General features: G+C 38.2%; 1 protein-coding gene across 4 annotated transcripts in view; it reads right to left on the bottom strand.

Moving 5' to 3' along the window:
- Nucleotides 1-26,995, bottom strand: part of L3MBTL3 (L3MBTL histone methyl-lysine binding protein 3) — a 78,171-nt gene that overhangs the window by 29,921 nt on the left and 21,255 nt on the right. For all 4 annotated transcript variants that reach the window (XM_063151162.1, XM_063151164.1, XM_063151163.1 and 1 more), the window contains exons 3-12: nt 25,471-25,582; nt 23,099-23,258; nt 21,979-22,117; nt 20,589-20,673; nt 18,352-18,443; nt 15,773-15,877; nt 14,303-14,438; nt 10,740-10,831; nt 10,058-10,209; nt 1,246-1,322 (exon numbers count right to left, since the gene is read on the bottom strand). In XM_063151162.1, the coding sequence (XP_063007232.1) occupies nt 1,246-1,322; nt 10,058-10,209; nt 10,740-10,831; nt 14,303-14,438; nt 15,773-15,877; nt 18,352-18,443; nt 20,589-20,673; nt 21,979-22,117; nt 23,099-23,258; nt 25,471-25,582 (1,150 nt within the window). The remainder of the gene's footprint in view (nt 1-1,245; nt 1,323-10,057; nt 10,210-10,739; nt 10,832-14,302; nt 14,439-15,772; nt 15,878-18,351; nt 18,444-20,588; nt 20,674-21,978; nt 22,118-23,098; nt 23,259-25,470; nt 25,583-26,995) is intronic.

The raw sequence follows: 26,995 nt of genomic DNA, 5'->3' as shown, positions 1-26,995 counted from the left end.
ATCTCTGACAAATTCACCACACTGGTTAAAAGAGTCAACAATCCTCTCATACACACTACTGAGTACCTATTGTACACGATTGCTCTGGATATGAGAATATTCTGTGATTCCCTTTGCAATATAAATAATGTGGAATGGAAAAATCTGTCCACTTAACTGAGGAAGTTAATTCAAGCAATGAACACTCATTCACTGGTGAACAATCTAATCAGTGATAGCTTTGCACCACGGTTGAGAACACCTGACTACTTGTTAGTCTTTTAGTAAGCAATTTTTTACTAATTTTCTAACAAAATACCCTGGACATTATGAATAATCTAAAGACATCATCAAAGAAGATGTTGCCTTTCTCAGAAAATGTCAAATTTATAAACATTCTAGGGAAGAAACACAAAGCCTGGCTGTTAAAGAAAAGGCAGTGCCTATCCTTCAAGTCTACACCAGAACTTCAAGTTTAAACTTAAATATTAGTACTCATAAGCTAGAAGAGAACAAAACCAATTCTAATTTGTTTTACAAGGGATTCACTGAATAACAGGCTTCAATTAACTTCTAGCAGACAGACTGCTTATGACTTTTCAAGAGTGCTGGTGATTAGAATTTTTGTCAAAGTTAGTATTAACCAACTGAAACCTTCTATGTTCTCAAACCCCAGATGCCAGTTTCTGCAACAGGGCATTTAGGTCATCCAGCCATACACAACAGTCCTGGAAAACATTTCGGGTTTCACACTAATAAATACACTTCCTTCCTTCATCTCTCTCACAGCATTTTCCTTCATTTCAAAGACTCCTTACAAGTTTGATTCTTGATCACATTAAGACAATTTTCTCATCAATCCGTTACCTTGCACACTCAGTTCACATGAAGATGTTTCTCTTATGCAATGATCTCATACACCTGGAATTTGCTTTATCAGCATTTTCAGAACATGAATCTTACAGTACTTGTCAGCCATTCAGCCAAAATTACAAACTTGTTCAGATCTCAAGGGATGTCTTTTGAGTAGACGTCTCTTTACTAAATCAGTATGTATTTGCATACTTAATGCCAAACATCTATTCTACTTCTGTTTTCAATATATTAAGTCTTGTAAAAAAAAACTACATCTCTGCAAATATCAATTCCTAATTAGAGAAACAAAAAGGAGAATTGTAAATTGTAATGATGTAAATTTGTGAATTTTTATGATGCTAGCTGACTATAGCCACCTTAAATCTTTTAGACATTTAACAATATACAAACCTGGTGGAGTGATGAGAGTTCTTTTATGTTCTTTACACCATCCAACAGGATGAATATGTGGGCTAGCTGCCTCACACCTGGAGGAAGGGGAGAAAAAAAGAGCCTGAAAAAGCAGCTCTTCATACACCCTATTATGCTTACAAACCAAGACCTACAAGAGAGACTTAAATCCCAAACAACCCACAACACCTTCAACTTAAACTGCAAACATAACATGAAGACACAAACACATCTAACACAGGCTTGTTACCACCTATACAAGCAAAAAGCTTTATTTGCAATTTTGCTTGAACATCAAGAAAATAAGTCCTTTAAATTAGTGGTAGGTGTCTTTTGAGAAGCTATGATGCTGTTCACAAGCAGACATACTTGGTAGAATCATGTTGGCTATTGCAAGAACACCATAATCCCATCAAAGACAGATGGAATCTTGCAATGCCAAGACCAAAATTTGAAATCAGAAACTTAAAGATCTTGATTAATGGTCCACGTTGCACCTGGAGGTGGAGGAGGAAATCACATATAACTTCAACACACTGCCAATAGCAAGAAAACTTCAAAAGTGGATTCTGAGTGGCTTAAATGGAGCTATAAACATGTTACTGTAACCCAGCAGCACATAAGCAAAGTCTGAGAAAAACTCTGAAAAAAAAACCCCAACCAAAACCCCAAACCAAAACAACAAAAAAAAAAAAAAAAAAAAAAAAAAAACAAAAACAAAAAAAACAACAAAACAAGCATTTGAGGCCCCAAACTACACAAAAGAATTAGTGATCCAAGACTGCAAACTGCTCTTCAGAAACAGATGAAACTCATTTACTCAGAGTTAACAACTTACTTCCCATATTTTCTGTAAAGTGCATCCTATTTTGCAGAACTGCAGTTGCCTGTGGCATGCCAGAAGAGCCACAGAAGACCAGCAGAGGCAGGGTGAGCTACATGTGCTGGCATGTGTCTCAAGCAGTGAGAGATCACTGCCACTGTGCTCACTGGGCCAGTTACATTGTGCACAGAGAAAATCAGAAGTGAGTGCTGGCTATCAAGTCCTCTTACAAAATCAAACAAGAGACACACACTGTAAAGAAACTGATCTAAAAGCAGACAAGAGGAAACCTGTTTAAGCCTTCTGTAATATTAAATTATTATATATAGAACTACACATCCTTATTACATATTGGGATGTTATTTCATAACATAATACATTTTGCACAATAAAACACAGAGTATATAATATATAATGTATATACCACAATGATTATATTAATACTCAATATTATTAATAAAGGCAAAAAGTAACACTGATCTACAGGAAAAGTAATAAGCTGTCAGACTCTGCTGTGAAACATGCACCATCCCTACGTGTGCATTGGTACTTACTGATGGTTTTTGAGTTGGCCAAAAAATTGACAGTACTTTTTTAATGAAATGCATTGTATTTATGTTGCCAGGATGACTAAGAAACATGCTGCTGACACAAAAGGCCAGCATCACTCTGCATGGCACTGCACTGTGCAAACACACTGTTTGCCTCTATTTAGTTTAAAACCCCCATATTATAACCATGTAATACCCATGTAGTTCTGCCCTTAAGGACCTCGCTTCTCTCAGGATCCTGCCCCACCCAATTTCTTCTTTAGTTAGATAAACTCAGTATCACAGTGCACAACCTCTCTCCTCCACTATTTCCTGTCCCTAAAGGTGTTTCAGTAGCTGATATTAAATATTTCAGCTATGCCCCCCCCCTCTTCTGGAGAGCCCCACCAGCATTTCCATCTCTCCAGTGGCCATGAGCTCAGTGTCCCACTCACTGCAAGGACCCAGCAAAGCCAAAAATTGAAGCCTGAGTAAGTAGAAGTAGCTGAGGCCTTCATTCCCAGCTCCCCAGGGAGAGATCAAGAAACCAACCTTAAGCAGCCAAGCAATAGTCTAGACTCAAACACTGTGTCTCCCTCCTGTGTTTTGCAAACACTTCTAAATACTTAATGAGAAAAGAAAACAAACAGAGAGCAACCATGCATGAAGACACATACTTCATAATAATCACTGAGCAAAACACCAAACCACTCATGATCCAGTTTCTATTTAATCTCTCTCTGAAGTCAATGTCTCCATCATTAGGCTGGAGAATAACAGGTATTCTTGCCACTTTACCTCAACCCGAGTTACTAATGCAAAATACCAAACAGTGTGGGGCTGCTCTCTCTGAGTGTTACAAAATAATTGTTATCTCTATCTACCCAGAAAGTATTAGCATGCTAGAAGTTCAAATTAATTAGGTTCCCTTAATTAATATTCTTCTAAAATATCACATGCTGATAATGTGCAATACCTAAAAGGGTGCAGTGAACTGTGCACGAGAGAAGAAGAAACTAAAGGTGAATCATGCAGGCACTCCATAGTCTTAAGATTCAAAACACTGGGACTGCAGATCTGGGACACAAACATACTTTAGGGATTGCAAAAAGAAACACAGCACAGAAAAGATTGTAAGATTGTAAATTGGACACTGGGCTATACCACATTGCAGTTTTGAACCTTCACTGCATAAAAGAAAAATGAAGGAGCACACCATAATTGAAATACATGGAGTAACTTTTTTTTTTTTTTTTTTTTTTTTTTTTTAATCTGAGAACTATTTTACATGGTGTCTAAAATTTGGATAAACTGCAACAACAGAAATGCAGGCTGGATGCTCCAGAACATGGTCTCACAGCAAGCACTCCTCTAGCCTTCTACCTAAACAGAGTGAAGCACTAATGATGAAAAATACTGGCCAACATAACATCATTATCTTGTGCCTATATATATATGAAACAATTCTGCTGGTATTTCTTTGTAATGATGCCAATCAGATAATTCCAAGCAGATAAAACCTACATTAGATAGACTCTGTAATGGCTCTGACAATAGCCAAGGATTTTAGCTCAGTTCATGAATACCAACTTTTTGTCCTTCTATAATATATAAAGCTATATTTTATGTATTTAATTTTTATAGTATCACACCAGGTACTCTCTAAATCGCTGAAGCTGGCATCAATAAAAGGAAGCAAAGGAAACAGGGGTCCTTTTGTGATAATTTAGCACTGTTAAAATGCAGCACCTGACTCCTAGAAATGTTTTGCCTCCAAAAAATAAGAAAAAAACCAGTGAGCCATTCATGCTTCCTCTGGCCTCTTCCTTTCTCTTTACAGTAACTCTGAAGAGAAGCTAACAAGAACATGGGGCAGCACTCCTCTCTTCAATCCCTCTTACACTGGGAGTTTTACATGTATGAGATATACTTCTGCACTGAAAAGACATATCCTCTTACTTCCTAAAAGGTTTTGAAGTAAAGTTCACAAATGATTTTCAAAACTCTCCAAAGTTAAATTTGGGAACAAGTCCCATGTTCAGTATCACTATGGTATTATCAGTATTATACTTAAAATAATCAAGCAGATGTGTAAAAACACTTACCAGGACAAACCTCCTAAATGCATTTGGTTTGGTTTGATTTCTCAAGCATAGTCTGAACATACATTTTAATAAAACTCTGAAAAGTGAATGCCACTGCACACACTTTTTGCCTTGAAGATTCAAGAAGAAGCAAATGACCAAGGAACACTGCAATGAAAGATGCATTCCTGGAAGATGCTCTGACATTGCAGTGAGCATAAACACAAAGCAACCTGTGATTCAACAGCATTTCAAAATAGCACTATGAAACATCTGCAGAGTTTGATTTGCTTTAAAAGAAAAAGCCAGTCATTACAGATAAGCCTGTCAGCAGCTCCTGCAACTGCAGTGGACTCTGGAAAAAGAAAGATCCCTGTTCCAGCAAAATCAGATCACACAGTCCATCTTCACCTACTGATTTCACACAGCCTTTTAGCTTCTAACAATTAATTTAACAATAGAAAGTAGAGATCAGTAAAAGTCACACACAATTTAAAGTAAAACTATTATGCTTTAATGTGTGTTATTTAATGGGTATGTATCTAGTTTGGAAGAACAACAATAGACTAAGCCTTAAGAGTTGTCAACTGGAATGTTAAAGGCTATGTTGACCTTTCACAATCAATTTGCCACATCCCACAGCTTTCTATTTCCTTTGTTCCAAAACAGAAGGCAGATCATCCAGCTCACATGTTTCATAAAACACGATGATCCATGAATTGTGAGGATGCTTACTAGGCCAAAAAAGGTTACCAACACTAGCAAGAGCCGAAGGATTTTGCACCTCCAAACCTACCTACCCCTGGACCACAGCAGAGCACCAACACCACCTTCTGCTGAGCAGCAGAGACACGACGAATGCACGCTCGACTAATAAAACAAGATTACAATGCCCACACAATTCACGTCACTTGTGAACCATTCTTTCTGTTGTGTGAGAACATGCAGTCAGAAAAAGAAATCTAATATCCATACTGGAAACTGAAGCTAATCCAGAGAGCTGAAGTGGAGCCAAAGGCAGCAGAGTGCACCAGCTGAACCTGTAAAAGAGCCACACAGAGGGACAGAACAAGGGACAGCTTGCTGAGCTGTGGACATCTTAACTACAGAGAAAAACATCAAAGCAGGGAAGAGCTACATGATGTAAATGGCCAGGAAATAGTTCTGCAATAAGGAAAACTGAGGGCAGTGATTCCCTGGTGTGTGCACCACTCTGCCTGAAAGGAACACGTGTAAGGTTCAGCAGTCCTTAACTCACGGCAGGAGGGCACAGCCCAGGGGGGAGACACATGTGGAAGACAACTTAATATTCTTCTACTGATCACTTTCACCTGTCCTGCTAATTTTTCCCTAAAATCTGTTTCACATATACAGCTCATCCCAACTAAATCAAGAGAGATGGATGATAATGCTTGCTGCTGAAAAAGTTAATTATTTCAGCAAAATATTTTCTTAAATAGGTCTCCACCTAATGCTCTGGACAGATCTTTTAATTAAATGGTCAGCATTGTCTTTACAATAAGTTTATGTGTTATAATAATTTTCTATCTTGAAATAATTTCTGATTTTCCCTTTTGAGAAACAAACCCTTTGAATATTTTGATATCCACTTTACTAAGTGCAGATACAGTCTGTAATGAAAATGTTATCTATCAAAAACCACTCATACACACATGCCCCATACACCCATAAATAATAATGTGCTCTCAAGAATGCTACTTATACGAGTTCTTCACTGTGACATGTCAGTCATCCAACAGAAAAAAAAAAAAAAGAAAAACACAAAAACTATCCTGCAGCCCCATCTAGTGCATAATTGAGAATACTTCATCATTGACAAGTTTAAAACTGGTACAATTTTAGGTCAGGGCTTCTCAAAATGTAATCCAGGAGGTTGTGGCATGCATCCAGAGGTAGTATAGCACTACGATAAAACATTATCATATTTTCTATTTAAGGTCTGATAAGAAAGCTGCACAGTGATTCACAGGAAACTTAGGGTAAGATAATGGTTCATTATCCATTTAATTAGTTAAACACATGCACTGTGACTCATGCTTCTTTAAGATTGTTTTATCTTCTTTTTGATGTAATATTACCCCTCCAAAAAGACAGTTCCTTTCAAAGAGAGAGTGGAGCAAAGTTAATTACCTCAAAAGTGAAACTAGAGGAGTGTAGCTTTTAAGGACTTGGCTGCTAGGAAAGTAGTAAATACTGATGGACAACAGGGCTGGCCTCTTACTTAGTCTCATGACAAAGTCCAGTCTGTTCCAAAAGTCATACAGATCAAAAAATGGTTCCAAAACACAAAAGCTATTCTATTTTCACAGCAGGCTTCAGAAATCATTTTTCTGTGCAAGACAGAGAGGAACAGAGCAGTGAGTGGCACATGGGTCACTGTATTTTAACACACTCCTGGTAGGCTGATCCCAAAATCTGCCATTACAGCCTTCTCTGCAGGGGAACTTCAGCCCAAGCCAAGGATGAATGAGGGCACCCAGAGCCTGGGATGCAGCAAGTCTGGGATGCAGTATGTGCAGCACAGCCATTGCACCACTTCTCCTGTGGGCAAACAGCAACAAGCTGGCACAGCTTCACCCCTTTCATGAGCTCTGGCTATGTTTCCATTGGTCACAAAAAAATTAGGAAGATGAGACAACATCAATCTGTGTGTAAGCAAAACAGAAGAACATAGGATGGACCTGTATTTAATTCATAGTTCTGACATAACAAAAGATTCCCAATTCCATTTCCAGGTTCAGACAATGGTAAGAAAATGGAGAAGTCCCACTGAATGAGAATGCCTTCAGCTTTCAAAGCAGTATTATGTTTCATCAAAAGAGATGGAATAGATGGAAAGGACCTGGAGGCTTATGTTGTATAGGTCAAACTTCTCCTTCATTAAGTAAAATCTTGAATTTGACAATTTTGTTCACTTTTGTTCCATCTAAAAGACACTATCAAAGGAAAATTTAATAGGATTTATAATACGCTGAAAGTGGCATGACCATGCATTAAAGAGCTGCTATAATGACTAATTCAAGCCAGAGTACTTACTTTCAACCAAAAATGTATTTTCTAATGCTCAGAAAGAAAGTAAGGAAGAGTATCTTCAGGCTGAAAGCCTGGAGCCTAAAAACCCTTAGGCAATCGTAATGGGTTTCTGTTGCCTGAAGTCACAATATCAGTCAACTCTCTTTTAGGTATACAAAAAGAGGAAAGGTTTTTTTTAACCTCAGTGAGAAAGTTCAGCCTACTCCAAATAAAACACAAAACGTATACAGAGAAAAGAGGTACTTGTTTGAAAATAACCAACATACACAAAATAAGTAATTTCACCTTCATTATTATTCTGAGATTGAAACTTACATGCAGGCACAAGGAAACTGTGAGGTTCAGTTATAGGTAATCTCAAAAAACCTTTTTGTTTTTAGTTAGAGACAGCAGTTGGTAGACATGAAATGTATGCACCTAAGATATTTTAAGGCCCTTACAAACTTGATATCTAAAATTAAAAATGTGAGTGGGATGCATTCAGGTTACATTTTCAAGCTCTCTTTCGGTCAGACGCTGCACTGCTATTTTCATTTGCCGCTCTTTTCTCTCATTTTCTTTCTTTCTTTCTCTACTCACTATTCTCAATGCAATGCTGAGAGGTAGACCACATTATTGAGAATTTAATTTCCATGTACAGTACTTCCAGGAGCATCTTCTTGCTGCTTCCAGAAAGGTATTTCACAATTTCACCAAAAGAACAAAACTAAAGCTTGACCCCAGTGTAAACACAGCTCCAGTGATTTCTGAAAACCTATCAGCTTTCCACGTCAAATTTTTCATCCTTTAGGAGGGTTTTATGTCATGTATTCTACATATAAAATTCAGAAAAAACACTTCAGGATACTATAACTAATATTATAAATGTAAAGCTTGGTTATGTACTTGAAAACTATTTCTCCCTCTTCTGAAAAGACCGGTGGACAAAGTTGCTGTTGACACTGGAAAAATAACAAGTCTGAAATTCAGTATCTGTCTGCTATATAGACTGCAGCGTTTTAGAAAGATGCCTGTGCTACCTCTGAACAAACTATGGGTTATATTGTTTCAACACACAGGGAAAACACAAAACTCTGTTTTCCCTAAAAGCTTTGCCTAACTACCATTTTAATTATTAATGTCATAGCTATTATTAGTGAACGGGCAAATGCCAAAATATTCAGACTAAGTCTCCCCATCCCCAGTTTCCTGATGCTTTGTAGAGTAAATGTATGGTTTGTGTTACTTCTTCGTGGAAATAATTGCTAATCTTTCTTGTCTTTGACTCATATGGTCTATTATCTTGATATTCAGTTCTTGACTTCACTTAACTCACTGTTCACTACTGCTTCAATAATTCAGTTCTACTTTGGTTTATTTGTCATACTGGCCACAAAATTATTATTTCAAGAGATGCACTCACAAAGCTTTGAAGTTACTTTTATAGTTTTGTGACATTCTCATTGATGGAGTGCCAAAGTAGTCATCAAATACAGATGAAGAAATTTTTCTTCATTTATTTTATAGGCTCAGCTACACAATTAAGTTGCCACTGCTGAACCCTGGCCATAAAGGGAATCCACAACAATGCTCAATGTTCTGCAGTAACTTACTCTCCAAAGACTGTAAGGTAAACTACATTTCTCCAAATGATCTGTCAAATGAAGATCCAAGTGCAAATACAAACCTGCACTGCAACAGCCTAAATCTCCTTCAGTATCTTTATGCTCCTAGTACATCCTGCTCCATCCACTGACTTTCCTAAAGATACGCACAGCCCCTCCACCATAAAACATGCAGAAAGTCACCTCAAACATAGGTCAGGATAGCAGGATCTCAGTTTCCACTGGAATATAGAACACAGAGGACTAAAATCAGAATTTTGCCACTATCCTGATGCTTTATAGAACATGACTACAGTTTGGTTTCAACATAAGTGGATCAAGAACCTTATGAACACATGCAGCCCTTTGTTCAATTTACAATTATAAGTAAAACTAACTCCAAGTACACTTAGTCTCATTATCATGGTGTATATTCTCCACTGAAGAGATCAACCTCAGAGATAATATGTAATTGAAATCAATCCACAACTCCAGATGCAGCAGCACACACAAACACTCACTTAGCACAACCTTGGCATTTTTTACATGCAACTTGACATGGGAAAATTAATTCCTCCCATCGGCCACTGAGACCTACTTTGGTGGCCATACTTAAAAATCCAGCAAAAGTTGGTATGGTGACTGTATCACCAGCCTGGAAAGCATCACAGAAAACAGCACTTAAAGCGAACATATTTCTGATACATCTCACTAGGATACAAAACAAAAACATCATACCAGTAGTCATAACTCTCATCCCAGTTGTCAAAATGAACCAGAAAACGATTGTCCACCATGTCTGTTACCGTGGCAACACAAATGAAAGTCGGGTTCTTCTTGTCTACAGCTTCCAGCTTCATCCCCACTCGAAATCCCGACGGAATCACTGTCTACATAGAGGAAGACATTTAACTGGAGATAAATACTATAAATCCAGAAATCTCCCCATTGTCCACAACCAATATATTCATGCCATTTCCAAATTTCCCAATTAACTGTCCCAACAGAGTGGCAGCATTAGCTGACATGAGAGATGCTCAAACACAAAGACTTCTGGTTAATGAAAGGAAAAAAATCCTAAATATGCCACTAAAATGAAATGTGTTAGTTTTAGCTGTCTTAGATACTCTCTCTGAAAGACCATTCTTGTTCCACAAGATTATGGTGCAAGACACAGTACAAATAACAAATCTTTAATCTAAGAATGCATCAGAAGTTTAAACAGATCACTAGAAGAGTAATGAACTGGAACTGCAGAGGTTAGCTGTGCAGTGGAGGATGTTAGAATGTTATTCATTTTGCTGTAAACACTTTTGTTTTAAATTTCAGACTCAAGTCTGCCATCACTGAAATGTCTATGAGTCTCTACCACACACAAGCATGCTCATAACTACACCATTAGTAACAAGTGAGTACTTACTGCATTCTGGTTTTCAAACAGTGATTTAGGAGCAGCTTGAGCCCTGCATGCCTTTAAGTAGGAGGGCCAGCTGAATTCTTCTTCCTTATATCCTAAATGAGAGTTGTAAAAGAAGGGCAAGAAATTATGGTCATAAGACACACATATCAGTCAGAGACAAATTTTATAGTTTCATCTTCTTCCCTTTGAACGAACGTCTCCAAGAAGCACAGCCTAAAAGTCATCTCTTTGTCTCTCCCAAAGAAAGCCTCACCTTACCACCACCTGTCAGCCTCACAGGTACCACCTAACTTCCCTTTGCTGGTCTCACTGTCACACACACAGAGCCAACAAGTGTTCTCCAGCTGCTTTTCACTCTGCTGCTTTTACTTCAGAATCAGAAAAAGACCTACAGATCCCAAAGTTCTTCCCACTATGCCAGTCAGTCCAAGAAAAAAAATATCCCTCCTCCTCCAGACTTCACCATATTACATCATCAGGCTATCACTAACACAGCATCATCACTACTAGCTTTAAAACAACCCCTCTAGGTTATATCCAAACAGTTGCTTACACTACCAATGCCTCAGGACCCTTTCTCAATTTACAGTATAAACTGTCCCCTGCATGGACATTATACATTTTTTATTCTGTGTATACAACACTTGAAAAGAAATCTATTTCTGTTAATGTTTAGGGAAAAAATTACAAATAATTCATAATATATTGAACTGCATAAAATAATCTTCAAAATACCATTTGTAGTTCTAATCTAAAAAACAATGCTAGGAGTTGGAAGCAAATACATTTCCCCCTTCATTTTCCTGTTATGGAACAGTTGCAGAAAAATCTCTTTTAGTCAATATGCTACAACCCAGTAAAGTAAGACCAAAACCACAACAAATTTCAGTGAGTGACTGCCTTTACTGAAATGTGTCACCTCCTAACTACTTGAAGTATAACTCAAATACGCCAGAGACAATTGCTTTGTTTAATCTTCTCATATTATAACCTTCTCATATTCTCATATTATCCCAGGAATCACAAATTTAAAACCTTCACCTTCGCTGCATTGAGCTTTCTCACTTTTCATTTTAAATAGTACTCAGCATAAATTAACCTACAAGTCCAAACAAAAATACTTGTCTTATCCTCCAATTGTCTGTTTTCTTGATACACTACAGCGGTGTGTCAAGCTTTGAAACCATTTTTATGTTGTATGTATATTATATTTCAAATGTATGTATGTTATATTTCAAATGCTGTATCATTTGAAACCATTTTTAAAGCAATACAGTATTTAGGCTTTCCATTTTTGCTTTGTAATTCTAGAGAGCATTCAAACCTAAGTCCAAGCTCATGGAAGACAATAAAAAACTCCCACCTACTGCATGAGTGAAGGGATCAGTTACTGGGACTAGGACAAAGCCCATGGAAAAAAAATTGTTTAAGTAGGCTGTGAAACTGTTTCTGGGCAGTGTGGGTCTTCCTGTCACCAACTGAGAAAGGGAGATCTTAAGCTCCTAGCTCATCTCTCACAACAAGACCAAAGGTCAATTTGATTTATTCACTGCAGATCAGATCAGTTGTAGGAATGTGTCCCAGTGAATGCAATTTTTACATGCATATATATACATGTACATCCATTCTCTTGCTGCAGATTTTGCCTGTGTGAGATAAAAAAGTGCCCTCTTCTACACAAAATGAACAGTGCCCTGACCACTATCTTTTTTAATTTCTGTGAAATCTAGTTTGATTTTGCCTCTTAGCTCTCCTATATCTGCTGGAAGCCCAGAGTAGCTGCCTGTTGCCTCCCATCCCATCACAAGACCTGTCCTGCCCAGCAGCACTAAGAGTTACCCATCCTTTCCATTTTAATAAACATGGATAGAAATACATTTCAGAAAACAAATAATATTCTTCCTGTCTCACGTCCCTCACTCCCCACCCCCTGCCCCCCAAGTCAGACCACCAGGTTCCAGATTGCTTAGGGTTTATTCTGTGAAGGTCATAAATTTGTATTTTAGCTGGAAAATTAAAGGCTACTGACACAAACCTTTGAGTTCTTCTCTGGGGTGCTATTTTATATAAATACTCTGTCCTATGCCATAACTCTCATTGGCTTTAGCATCTGTAAAATTTGCAATGGGCACTACAGAAATCATTATTAAAATGTCATAACACAGCAAAATAAACCAATCTGTCCAATCCAATTAAAACAGAACATACAACTGGCATATTATCCTTCCCCTTGGAAAAGCAGAACCCCACAAAGTTCTTCCAGGGGCAGTCATTCACGGTTAACAAAAGATTTCTAAACCAGGCATGTAAGATTAAAAGGTGACAAATCCTTGTCATAGATACTGAACTTACTAACCACACTGTAATAGCATCAGGAAGGCTCTAACTGGGAACTACCCATTTGCTACATACAAGTTATTACATCAGCAAAGGCCAGCCTTCTAAGAAATTCTTATTTATGCTCAAGGAATTGCTATTTCTACACAGCCAGTTGTGCAGAACAGTGTCCCAAGACAAGCAGCACCCTGTGGCCAGAGTGGGGCTTGCAGAGCACTCAGAGGAGCAGCTCATGCTCCTCAAGGCTCACACAAAGAAATGCCATCCTCTCACACTGGCAGGCCCCATGCCCCTACACTCCCAGTGGCTTTACTGTCACTTTTCCACACCTGAGCCCTTACATCTACAGTTTTGTAATTCTCTGCAAGCACATCCTCTTCAATCTGTGCACTCCTCATTTTCCAGCCCCTCTAAACCACATTATACTACCCTCACTGTGTATGGCAAAATGGCACATTCACTTACATCTCACTTTTCAGACTTCAGGACTTGCTCCCTTCATCCCCACATACTCCCTCCATATTCCAAAATGACCACATTTATCTATTTTTCATAGTATAGTTCAGTACATATACCCTCCAATTGCCAAAAGAAGTTACACAATGTGAAATGGAAGTAAATTATGCAAGTAAATTACACCCATTTCAATACCTGTGTACCATTTATATAATCCATGTACAAATTACACTTTCAGGCTTGCAATCTTACCTTTTTTTCTCCCCATTGATCTGTTCATTCCTCTTTTTGTCTCTATTTCAGACTTAAAGACTGTGCTATTTCCACAAAGATTATTAGCCTGTACCAACATTTGTACAATAACAGTGATCACTATGCAGTAGCAAAAATGTCCTAAGACCTTCCACTAAAGGATCCTCAGCAGCCTGTGAGACCTCAGTTTAAGCATATAATATGTCCCCAGTATGCTGCCATTTTCCTTGCAATAAGCTGGGGTCTAGGCTTGCTGATCAGTTTTTTTCTTTTCCTAATGCCTTATGGATGACTCTTATGGCCCATTTTATTTTCTTGGTTTCTCTGAATTTCCACTGAATAAGAGGGGCATGCTTTCAAACCTGAAATTCTAGGCAAAATATGTATTTAATTTGCCATTTTGAAATACTCTTGACTAAACAAACTAAAACATTTCTGGCAAAAAAAAATTACAGCATTACACAGGTACTCTCAATCTCAGAACTGTGTAAGACACAGAGATTTAAACTAAGCAATACCTTTAGGTGGATGAAGCTTGTGACCTGTTTTTTCACACCATCCAACAGGATGAATGTCGGAAGAATCAGCATTCACCCAGAAATCGTAACAATCTGGGTATCCATCAAAATGTAGTCTTACTCTGTAGCCACAAACCTAAAAGCAAGAATTGACAACATACAACACTAAGACCTTTGCCCTACACATAACCAGTTCCATTCAATATTATGTATAATTACTGTATGTTTTCAGTCAGCTTTTTACTTCTGCCCAATCCAGCACTGGATTAATAAATTCATTTGATAAAAAGGAGAGAATTAAAAGGCAAAGCTATTCTCAGTCTGAGTGCCTCCTCTTCTGGTCAAAAGAATTTAACTAAAAGCTGGCTATTGTCAGTAGTTCTCAAAAACTTGACAATGGTTCCAACCCAGCATCAAAGTAAAACGTAAGCCCTACAGAAGAGTGTGAATACATCTGATGCAACCAAGGACAAAGGGCAGATAATGAGGTTCTCAAGCTATCCTGATTAACTGATATGCAAGGGAGCAGTGAACAATAAGTATGTTCAAAAGGCTCTCCAGAGAGATACTGAAAACTGTTTAAGTAAAGATGAGAAGTCAGTGGAGGTATTCCCCAGAACTTCATTATTCCATGAAGTATTAAGTCAACCACTGAGAAGAAAAGAAAAACAGGACACAACACTGTCTCTGTACAGAAGGTCTCCACATCTCCCTGAGTGCCAAATGCCATAAATTTACTGCAGCCATCAGTGAAAAATCTCAACATCAACCCTATTTTATATTTAATTTGTACTCTGACATAACTTCCAGTTTCCCCACTTAAATTCACAAATGAAATCCAAAACCCCATTAAAACTACCCAAAAATTAAAGTAAGGTATGTTTAAAAGATATTCAAAAGATGCTTGAGAGGCAGGTTCTCATTTGAAAGCCAAGAAACTGTTCATCAGAAAAACTATATCATGAACCACATAAAAAAGAAAATCTGGGTTTATATTTTATGTTAACTTGCACAGGTTGCCAATACAGGCAGTTTTGGTGGCAATCAGCATGAAAAAGTTGTAACACAACAGCAGCATGAGAAACTTTTAGCTATTTGTATCAGTGAATGGAGCAACTGCAAATACTATCAAACTTCTATAAAACTGCTGTGTATGAGTTGTCATGTTTGTTTTCTATTTATTTTTCCTTTTAAATACAAACTACAGGATTACGGATAAAACCACATATTATCCAACTAGTCTAACACTGTTTTCTGTACCTGTGTATGTTAAATATATGTACTGCTGCATTGACACTGGATATATTCTTTACATGCCTATCAGGCAGAAATAATACGGCATTCTTAATTTAAAAACCATCTTCCTACATGTAGTTTCTGTCTGCCTGTTAGGTAAGAGTGAGGGTTTTCAGCTGCTGCTGGTTTCATTTCAGACTCTGCCACAACCCAGCACTGTGGCTGCTTGCTTACCTCAGCCACTGTGAGAACACAGTAGATGGACTGGTGCTCAGGATCCACACCCTCCAGCTTCATCCCTACCTTGAATCCATTCTTGTTGTATGGGAAAGACTGATACTGCAATGGAAAAGAACAGTTTCAATACTTCTGAGAGTATACCAGAGAAAGACACAATATCTTTATAAGGAATAGAGCAATCATTATTTATTATTCATGTTTCTGAAGGAACTAAAAAATCACTTTATGTTTTGCGTTTTCAAAAATGTGGAGAGGAAAAGAGAAATTGACGATTGTTTGAAAAACATAATGACTTGAAACTTGAGAGTATGTAAGAAAATTAGGAAGAATTAGCAAGAGTCAAGGGAAAGATGACACCATTTGTCTTCAACTTTTTTCACTAATTGACAGTAAAATATCTTAGCAATTTAATTATTCAGTTTTCAGACTGCACAGAGACACCTTCCTGGTGGACATTATTCCTGTAATAATCACAACAATGACTCTGTTTTGCCTTTTTGGTTCCCCGTCTCAGACCATGAAAGATGAACTGAAAGGCAGAAATATTGAACACTGTTTGTATGTAGAGATGGCCTATTTGCTGTCCTTTATATGCTGAGTCCACACTATGTAGTCTTCCAGGAGAATTTCTACATCACAGGAAGATGACTACCCTTACATCACATTACAATGAACCCAGAAGAATATCTGTCAAAAAACAGAAAGTGAAAACGAGGCTAAGCAGGATGGATCAACCACCTTTTCAACCAGCAGGCATCATCATCCCTCTGGTAAAGAGGATGGAAGGTAGCAGATATTAAGGTTAAATTGAAGGAAAGATCAGAAAAATAAGTAATCAAAACTGGAGACAGTTTCCCACAGGTTAGAAAATTCACAGTCAGTTTTATGTTACAGAAAAAACCACAGGAAAAGCATCTTAATTGTTCCCTTTTCCTTCTGTTTCTGTCTAGGAGACACATGTTCCTGAGTCAACTGCAGTATTCTGCAGCCAAAGGGAAGAGAAGGGTACCAAGGGAAATACTCAGAGAGGTATCACCTACTTGGAAGGAAGGGAAACCTTGTGAGACACAGCTTAGGAATCACTCTAAGGTCTAAGGAAATGGCAAGGACCCTCTATCATCCTGACCATTCCTAACTAAGGGTACGAAACAACCCAGTGAGAAGTACTGCTTCTGAAATGGTAAAATAAAAAGAAAAAAAGTAATTCTCAAAATCCAAATGGAAATCAAGGATTCATGATTGGTTGTGATGTTTGGTTTGGGCTTTTTTTTAATCTATCTGTTTTTGTGGCTTGCTTGTTCATCTGCAAAATGGAGAAAAATTACCTGGCCAATTCTGAGTGTTATTAAGAATTCTCTTTCTGCTACAGGCTTTAAATACTGCACACTAAGTCCAGCATTACCCAGGGGCTAAAAACTTTGAAATAAAATACTAAATTAAGATGCAATGGATGAGAAAGGTACAATGTGAAGGAAACATCACATAACTCCAGACTTGAGCACCATGTGCAGTGCCCTGCAAAACCTTTGTACTGCTACAGCATTTCATGGACCTTTAGAGAGGCAGAGCAATGCTTTGTAAATCTGCCTTCCCACCAGGGCACTCTTTAGATTGTTTTCTTGCTAATTTTTGAACCAGTATATAGCACTATCTTCACAACTGAAGACAGTCAGGGGACTGTTGTTCTTGCACCTACAAATCTATGGATTCTGTAAACCTAAAGCCCAGTTCTTCACTTTTCTCACTCAATAGCAACTAAAATACCCATTAAAGACCAGCATCACATGGCATGTGTAAGCTGAAAACTAATTCCCACAGAGAAGATTTAACAGCTGAAGTATGAAGCATACAGAAAGAAATGGATGCAAGAAACAGAAAAGCAGGAACAGAATTATCAGAAAAAAGCAACATATAGCAGGAGTACAGCAGCTGAGACATGTTCACATGTTTCACCAGCTTTTGCAAGGGAAGATAACAGCACAGAAATCCTGTGGGTTTGGATACAGAGCTCTCTTCCAAGCAAGAGAGGTGGCACTAATGAAAGCACTGGAATGACAAAGCATAGCAGGCAAAGGACAAGCAGAACATGATGATGTGACATCCAATCAGATGACAGGCAAAAGGAGAACAAGACAAAGTAGTATCTGATGTAGTAACAAAATATAATGTCAGCAGAAGCTGAAGAAAAGACAGGTAATATAATCAAAGCAACAAGACAAAAGATGACCTTTGTACCACCTTTCTAAACATATTTAAAGAAGATTACATGGCATGAAAAAGTGTGGGTATGTATCACATTTTTTAGCTTCAGAGACTAGAATGAATGGCTAAAACAGCAGATTTTGGAAGAGCATCTGCTTTCTGCAGTCTGATTTGACAGCATTCATCTACAACAACAGAATTCTCTGAGAAAACAGAGATAATTGCTTTCATAATTGCTGATGGACACAGTATTGTTTTCATCATGCAGGTTTTCCAGAGAAAATAATAAAATCTTCAAATTATTTTTTGTTTATTGATTTCCTAGGAATTTCATGATCTTAGGTGGTTGACTTAAATTTCAAAGGTCATACCTCCTTAAAAAGCTTAGTAGGCACTGCAATGGCCCTTTCTTCCTCCAGATAGGATGCCCAACACCATGCTTGCCTTCCTTTAGAGGGTACAGCTACAAAGAAGCATAAAACAGGGAAATAATTCTGTAACTGTTAATATCTCAAGAAAAAAAATCCACAACACAAGTTGATAATATTCTTCAATTTTCATTTTATGAAATGCACTCATGGTGTTGTTCAGAACTTATTTCAGAAAAAGAAGTTCTGTAGGCTGAAAGGCACCAGGAACATGAAGGTTCCTGGTTTGTCCAGAAACAGTTCCAGCAGCTCAAACCTTGATTAATAACAAGAAAAACCTCCTTCAGGTGACAAGAACAACTTACAAAGTCTTGCTCCAACAAACAAAGTATTGCTCCTAAGAAGCATTAAGATATACAATTTGCAAAGGTGTAAAAAGATGAGTTTAAATCACAAAATAGCTCAGTATTTTAAGGGGTTTCTTTTTCCCCCAAGTCCTTCTTTAACTGGAAAGCCTTTTCAAGTGGATACTGCTCATAGTAAGTTTTTTAATCAGGCTTGAAAGACTCCACTCTTTAACAGTATTCAGACTGTTTCTCACCTACTCCATCACTTTGTAGTTTGATGGTTTTGGGTAGAAAGGCAGTGATTTAACAGTATTTTCTGCAAGTCTTCAGAACTGTCACCAGTGCTTCTTTTCCTCAGGATGTCATTAGCATATGAGAGAAACCTCCAGTTTCAGGTTTGTTCACACAGTGTGAACACTTGCACAGTAATTGCAATACTGCTTACAGTCCATCTTAATGATGGCTACAGTCACACAGTTTTCAGGCCTCAAAAATAAGGCACTCCCTGCACAATAGCAATAGCCAGGAACTTCAAGAACAGATGACCATGTATGTATCTACTTTCATACACCTCTACTCTGCTCTACTGATCTCCACCTAAAATGCCTCCTATGCACAGGCAGCTCAGCATTTCAGACCACAAGCTCACACTGTCAGAAGGATTCATCACAGTCCACACTGTGATTCTGGCTTGATCCAGACTGTGGGCTACTCACAGGAAAAATAAATCCTTTAAGTAACAGTCTGGCTTAGCATTTTTATGATTAAAACATGAAACATAACAATAGTAATGCCAAACTCTCCTGAAGAAAGCTTACAATAATGTAACCAAAAGATAATAAATTTTAGAGTGATAGTAATCGCTTAACACTATTAGACCACATTAATTTTATTTGGGATTTACCCAGTTTTCATCTATTCCATTAAAGAAATTAATTGCACTTGGTTCTGAATACAAATTAGTCTTTGATACCAGTTTATACTTTTATATTGATACCCAAATAAAAACTTAAAAAAAAAAAAAAAACTAACAGAAGAAATTTGTAAATCATTCTGTCAGTGGGCAGCAGTGATTTCCACAAAGCATCAGCTTTGTCCCTGTGTCTCACACACTTCTTATCTCTTCAGCCTTAGAAGCAACTGTAGAAACATTTCAGACATGATTCTATTTTGGGAGGGGGATCTTTCATAACATTTATTGTTCCATCTAGTTCATCTGCCTGGTGTACATCAGAGCTAACTGGAGTTCTGTGTTAATTAGTGGCCTGGCAACCTCTGTTAATGTCTCCCCATCTACCATAAGACGCACTCTGGAGGGCAACATGTGGGTCTGTGGTTGGTGTACCACTGAGGTATAATAGCAGCTGATTCTCCCATTCTTCCTAAAACTATCTATCATACAAATAGCTTGAAAGAACAGCACTCATTTAAAATATGTTTTATTATGTTGCTTGATGCAGTATATGTCCCTTTGGATTGATTATAGCAATTATTCCTAAACAGTTCCATAAACGTGTCTATTTCCAGCACATAATGAAGATGCAAAATTGATCCCCAAGGAAACAAAAGTAAACTTTCACTTCTGCTTGATACATGTCTTTCAGCATCTGGGAACTCAATGGAGCTGATTCCCTCTAATACTGGCACTATTTAGAGGGATGAAAAGAAAAAACCTAAAATGCACATTAGTTGCATTTACACTCACCAGATCCTCCCCCATGCTGCCTTAAAATTTAATTGCTGTAAATAACACTGTCACTGTCTTTTTACAGTAATGAAAAAAATTCAATAGGGAATATAAATTTTGTGAAACAATGCTGGCAATCCACAATAAGATATGGCTATTACCTGAAGAATTGATGGTTGAGATTTTTGTTCCATAATATAACTTACTTTGTTTCAAAACTGTTATGTCCCCTTTTCTTTTTCTCCTGGCTCTTTGTGAGACTCTCAAGATCCTTCCTTCAGGTTTGTCCTCCTAAATTAGAAAGAGAAAAAAAAAATAGTACAGTAAGCTCATTAGCTTAGAAGTCTAGTATGATAAAAGTTGAGATACTGAAGTTTAAACTGTGACTTCATTTAAATGGTTATTCACCCAGCTCTCTCCTACCTCAAACAAACCTGCAGATGTCTCATAGAAGCAAAGTGAATCATCAGTGACAAACCACCGCAAACACAGTGAAAATGGCAGGCAGAAGGGCTCTCACCACTTGGCACTCAGCCAGCCTTGCCTGACCCAGAGACCACGAAGCCTTCAGCAGACCCCGCTGAGACGCTGATAAATAACTGTACCTTTGGCATCTTCATGCCTCCAAAATAATGTAAAAGAAAACCTCACACAGTTTTAATCTGTTTTTTTCCCCCCAAATGTTCAATTGCTTTATTAAATACAAAATGGCACTGTGATCCTTTCAATTTTTCTCACTGTTTTTGTATCAACAGTTTTGTGAGCATCTGAGCAGATGAGCAGAGTAAGTACTCATCTGGGAGGGCAGATGCATGGAGACAAAGAAGGTATCCCCTGACTTTTGCCTAAGATACTGCTACACAGAGAGCTGCAAATTCCCTCCTGACAACTCTAAGTGTCTTCATCCTTTTGACAATTCTGTAGTTGCAGAATCTACCCTTCTCCCTGAAAACTGTGCTACCCCCAGGAGTGTGACAGCTATTAGGAAGAAAACACATACTACAAGAAACAAGCATTATGGGAAGGTACTGTGGGGTAAGTTTTTTCTAAAATTAAGAATAAATCCAAAAGGAAAAGAAAACAAAAGGAGCCCCAAAGCAAATTACACTGACACACAAAAGCAGAACAAATTTTGGGATATGATTTTAAAAGGCAAATTACACAAAGATATTCCAAAGTATTCCTTTCTTAACTGTAGTATAGCTTTCTTTGTAAATAAATTAGTGGTCTATAGTTATTTATTCATGTGTAGAATGACAAAGTAACAGGGTTGTTGGGAAATATGTACTCCTGTTTTTCCATGCTGAAGACATGGCAAGTAAACATTAGCATCATTTTTCCTTTGAATTCTTTTTGTTCTGTTCTTAAAAAAGCAGGGAAAAGAGACCAAAACTAGCTTTTATCAATTCATTGTCAATAATTACAATTTACTGCTGAGGCATAATTAAATTGGCAAACGAAACAACCACTTATTGTGGCTCTGACAGAGTGATGAAGTCTCTCCTCTTTGTGGGCTGATGGAGCTACTGACATTGCAACACAAGGCAAAACTCCCACCCAAATACTTGCAGGAATAGGTTTATGATGCACACTAACAATTTCATCTGGATTCTCCTTCTTCTCCCCATTATCCCTTGACTCTTCTTTGAGAGGTACTTTTGCTTTTCTTTTCCGAATGCCTTTAGAATCATCTTCCCCATTGCATTCCATGCTGGGATTTTCCTCCTTTGGTTCTCTATCACAGAAGTAACACAATGACACAAAGCCAATATTATTTCAATTCTCGTATTCATAAAACAAGCAAAAAAGCAAGTAAATGTGTGGGTCCCATAGTATTACACCAAATATATTCTTAGAAATACTACTGAAAATTAAGTCTGTCAAAAGAATTATTCTGAGAGACACACAATAGCAACTGTAAAAGGAAAGCTGTCAGCTTCTGCTGAACAAGTTTTACATGTTTTAAACAGTGTGTCTTTTTTCATGTACCATCAAGTCTCCCGGAGAAGCAAACTGTGAAATGTTTAGGACTGCAGGGCAGTTTAGAGAGAGGAAGGCAAAGGTAATTGTTAAGTCTGACAAATCCAATTGGAGAAAGGTGGTATGTGACTGTACAAATTGCTGAACAAGAAATCAGAACAGGAAACTTTGAAGCAATTAGCTAAAAAGCAGGAAAATGTACAAAATCATAAATGTTTAGAACTGCCGTATGCAATACAGAATGGACACGCTAACACAAACATGCTTTTATGATGAGATGAAATGCACTAACTGAAAAAGAGGAGCTGAGAAACTGCAGTATGCTCATGTTTTCACTCACTGTCAACTATAAAACAGCTCTTGCACTTAATTATAATTAACTTACCACCCCAACCATCTCATTACTGATTATCTTAATTCCAATGACTGAAACAGGGTGGGAGTCTGACACTGATTCATGCATCCCATAGACTGTTTTACTGCTTGCATCTGACAGCAGAACACAGCACACTGAGTAAAAAAGACTGCCTTCAATGTCAGTGTTAGACAAAACCAAATGTTGTTAAGGCATTTACACAAAAAAACAGTGAAAGAACATTATAAACCAATGGTGACACTGAAACTTGTCTGCTTAATACCTCCCTCTGCCCCATCATGAACATTTTATCCCACCACTTCACTCTCATGCTGCATTTATGCCAAATTCTTTGCTTCTATGCTTTGTTATAGTACCTACTTGTTTTTTACTTGCTGGGCACATTTCTGGCTGCAAAATTTCCCTTCAGGAACAAATTCTTCTATGGTACCATAGCGGTAACAGTTTTCACAGAAAACAAGTCCATCCACTTTTGCAGTTTCCTTCAACCTTGTGGGGATCCCTGTCTTTTCTGAAAAGGCTGCACAATGACAAAAGTTAACTTCACTTCAGCAGAGGTGATACATTCCCAAATATCCTTAGCAGGCCTTGCCAAGCAAAGAGAAAAACATCAGCCACACCACTCTTGTCAGAATGAAGAACTAGGAATTAGTGTTTGTTTGAGGTCCAGATTGCTGACAAGCAAGTCAGGTTTTCACACTGCAACAGGAGAGAGGAACCCACTGTTCTATGGTTCTGTCACAGCTTGATGTGGCTGCTTGTGGAAGGACTGAATTTTGTGACAGGCACTGACTGCTCACAGAGCCACTGTTTAGAATCTATGACTGTTCATCATCACTGTTTAGAATCCATGACCTCATTTTTTGCTGATATGCCTATACCTAAATTTGGGAGAAAAGGGTTGGGTTAAGTTATGTTTTCATTAGTCGAAATTATTTCTGGAAGCAAACTGCTGACTACACTCTGCAGTCTCTAGCAGCAGCTACTGCTCAACCTGCCTGGGGTCCACCAGAAGTGAAACATCACTCAACCTGTAACAAAGCAATCTTCAAATACCAAGTTACTCACTGATCCTAAGCTGCAATTTCCCCACAACAGGCACAGAGCTTAGGAGAAGCTGTATGCAGGAGAGAGTGCAGTTACTTTCCCCCACAAGCAAGTATGAAGCACTGTCAAGTACTCCAGCCTCCAGAGCAGGTTGTTGTCTTTGTACCTCCCCAAAAGGCAAACTTCAAGTCATAGACTATTTATGTTGCTTAAGCACTGTACTGTCTTTAAAAGCAGAGTCAAATGAACTCTTGCATGCAGGCTATCTCCCCCAGAAGAATATATAATGTATGTTATATTTACACACCAGCATCATAAGTGGCTCAAAACAACTATTTATTCTCACAGCAGAAAATTTTAGCAGTGATTTTACTTTTGGAGAGCCCTAAATTAATCAAGGATGGTGTAAGGTAGCAGCAGAAGGCTTATTCTTTATGTCTGTATGTCCATGAACAGGGTTCAATTCAGTAGAAACACAAGTTTTTGTTTAGGTTTGTCAGAGTGGAGGGGATGCAGCTGTGTGCTTTGCTGTAACTGATCTCTCAGTCTAAGCAGAGAATCTGTTGTGCTACTACACTCTCACAATGATGCTACTCTCATTACAGATTTGAAACCTGAATTAACTATCACTGCCCTGCTAGAGAACACACTAACAGTGTTCTGCAGCTTCAGACCTCGGGGGTCCCAAACCACTTTCCTACCAGTGTAAATGTCCCACATGACAACTATGAACTCACCGTGAGGGAGCAGCAAAGGAAAGCTCTCACTGACTTCTCATGCTTATAGGGAAGATTATGAAACAAAAATTGTGATGTCTGCTTTTCAAAGGACTTGCAGAATACATATTTTAAAAGAAAGTTGATCAAATGTCATACCAACAAGGAAAAAAAAACTAGGTGGTTGTAAATAATCACAAAACCGGTTGTGATATTCTCTTTCACGCTACTCCATCATTACTGGAGTCAGTGTAAAAAGATTGCAGCAATTTATGACCATGTAAACCAACTTTCCTTGAACAAAACAGGTGTTTCTTACTTCAGAATTTTAAATCCAGGAAACACTTGATCTGGTAGATAGATACTACAACTCTAAGAATTTCACCATTCAAGATAAACATTAGCTGTTACTCCAGACTGTTTTTAATGCTGCAAAAAAATCATAGTTGTCAGGAGCAAGGCATCTGTGGGGATACACACTGCACATTGGACACTGACAGGGGTGGTGGCAGCTGTGCTGACCATACCAAGGCAGTTTGCAGTGCACAAATCAGGTCTAGGCTGTTGCAAAGTCCATGGGCAGTCTGGGAGAACCAGCTCAACAAAAAATTCAGTAACTTAAAATTTTAAATTCTCAATAATTAAAAGAAATTTACTATTTTGCAAATTAAACAGAGGGAAAATACCAAATCTAAATTTAGAGAAAATTACTGTAAGGAAAAAAATGTGGCTGTAATTGAACTTCAGATATTTAACAGTGGAATTATTTCCTTTCAACTTGAAATGAATTTGTGTTCATACTAATTTACATCCCAAGAAACAGGTTATTTCATCAGAGGTACTTTGTCCATTAAAGCAAGTTAATTGTTTTAGGTTTTTTTTTAACTTTGGATGCAAGCTTTAAGGAAAGTTGATGCATTAAAGAAACTACAGTCTACCACAGAAAACGTTTACTGCTTCTTAACTGACCTTCTTGAGCAGTTGGCACCATCCAGGTTGTGGTAGCAGTTGCCTTTTTAACACTTTCCATCTCAGTTTCATCTGTAATTACTTCCAGGGCCCCAAATTCATTGACTCTAAACTGTAAGACAAAACAAATGGCACAGAGCATAGAAAAAATTTACTGGAAGTCTCCTGAAGTATCTGCTATTAAAAATAGTTTTTACATGGTGTCCTCATCACATTGCCTATTTTCTATGTGTTTCTGCTTATCCCCACGGAATTCAAAACAAGCCGTTCCTGTTTTGATCAAGCCAAATGTGCATTCATTTTGATGTCTATAAATATTAATTTGCAATAGATACTGATACAGATGCCTCCAATATCTAACTTACAGACACATATTAAAAAAAAAAACAAAACAGTAACAGAAATTCATGGGAACAACCCCATACCATATGTTTTTCACTGCCAGCAAAATAACACACTCCAGACACCGACTATTCTTTCTGAGGACAAGGGAGCTGAATGAACATCACACACCAAATGCTTCAGAGAGTACAGAAATTTCAGCATCCCCTGAAAACACAGTACTTCTCCACTAAAAAGCACACATAAACAAACATCTCAAGGCAGTTTATGAGGTGTTTAATTACACGCTGAATGTGATATTACTGTCAGCCAGACGCACGGCTCAACAATGCCCCACATGCTGTGCTTACACTGGAGCACTGCGAGTTACAGCCGTCCTGCTGCCAGAAGAAAAGTTTCTCCCCAATGCTGTAGTGATTACAGCACTACCACAGGAAAATAATTCTGCTTCCCAGTCACTGCGTGGTTTGCAGGCCCAGCTGGTGACCTCGGTTTAGCTCAAGGCAGAGTTCCGTCCCTGACGCCTGCTCTGAGCAGTGAAGGGGTGCCTCTGCCACAGAGAGCAGGTCTTTATCAGTGTGGGGCTCCTACCAACACCTTTCTACAGGGAAAATTACATCTGAGAGAGTCCTTCAAAGCTCCCTGGCATCCACCAGAGAGCATATTCCTTCAAGGCCATAGCATGAAGCCTATTTCTCTTCCTCTACTTTACCTCGGGAAAATGAGAACGGGAACAATTGCCTGGCACTACACTGACCCTTTCTGTGCCTCCAGAGGCTGTTGAACACATCACACCCCCTCACTTTGGACCCTGCCATGGTACAGTACTGAAAATAAGCCATTCTGGCTGCAAGCAAAGGTGACTCCCATTTACACACACATATAAAGTGTGCTTTCACTAATACAGTCCTTCCAGCCCTCAGGAATGTGAACAGCTAAGAAATAAGCTGGGGGGAAGGAAAGGAAGAAGAGGCCCTCACACAGTCATAAGATGTCTGGAGCTAAGATTTTTGCTTGCTATCAGCTGTGCTCACAACAGATATGAAAGCATGGACAAACTGCTGATAAATCCATCTGGACTGAAACGCCATGAGTTCAAGTTTGAAAGGCAACCAAATGCACTAAACACCACGTGCTGATGCTTCAGTTTGTGGAGAGACATTCATGCTGTTCCAACCACAGA

This window comes from Melospiza melodia, chromosome 3 (assembly GCF_035770615.1).
Source record: "Melospiza melodia melodia isolate bMelMel2 chromosome 3, bMelMel2.pri, whole genome shotgun sequence".
Lineage (NCBI taxonomy): Eukaryota > Metazoa > Chordata > Aves > Passeriformes > Passerellidae > Melospiza > Melospiza melodia.
The sequence above is the reverse complement of the archived record's forward strand: the minus strand, read 5'-3'. Positions and strand labels throughout refer to the sequence as shown.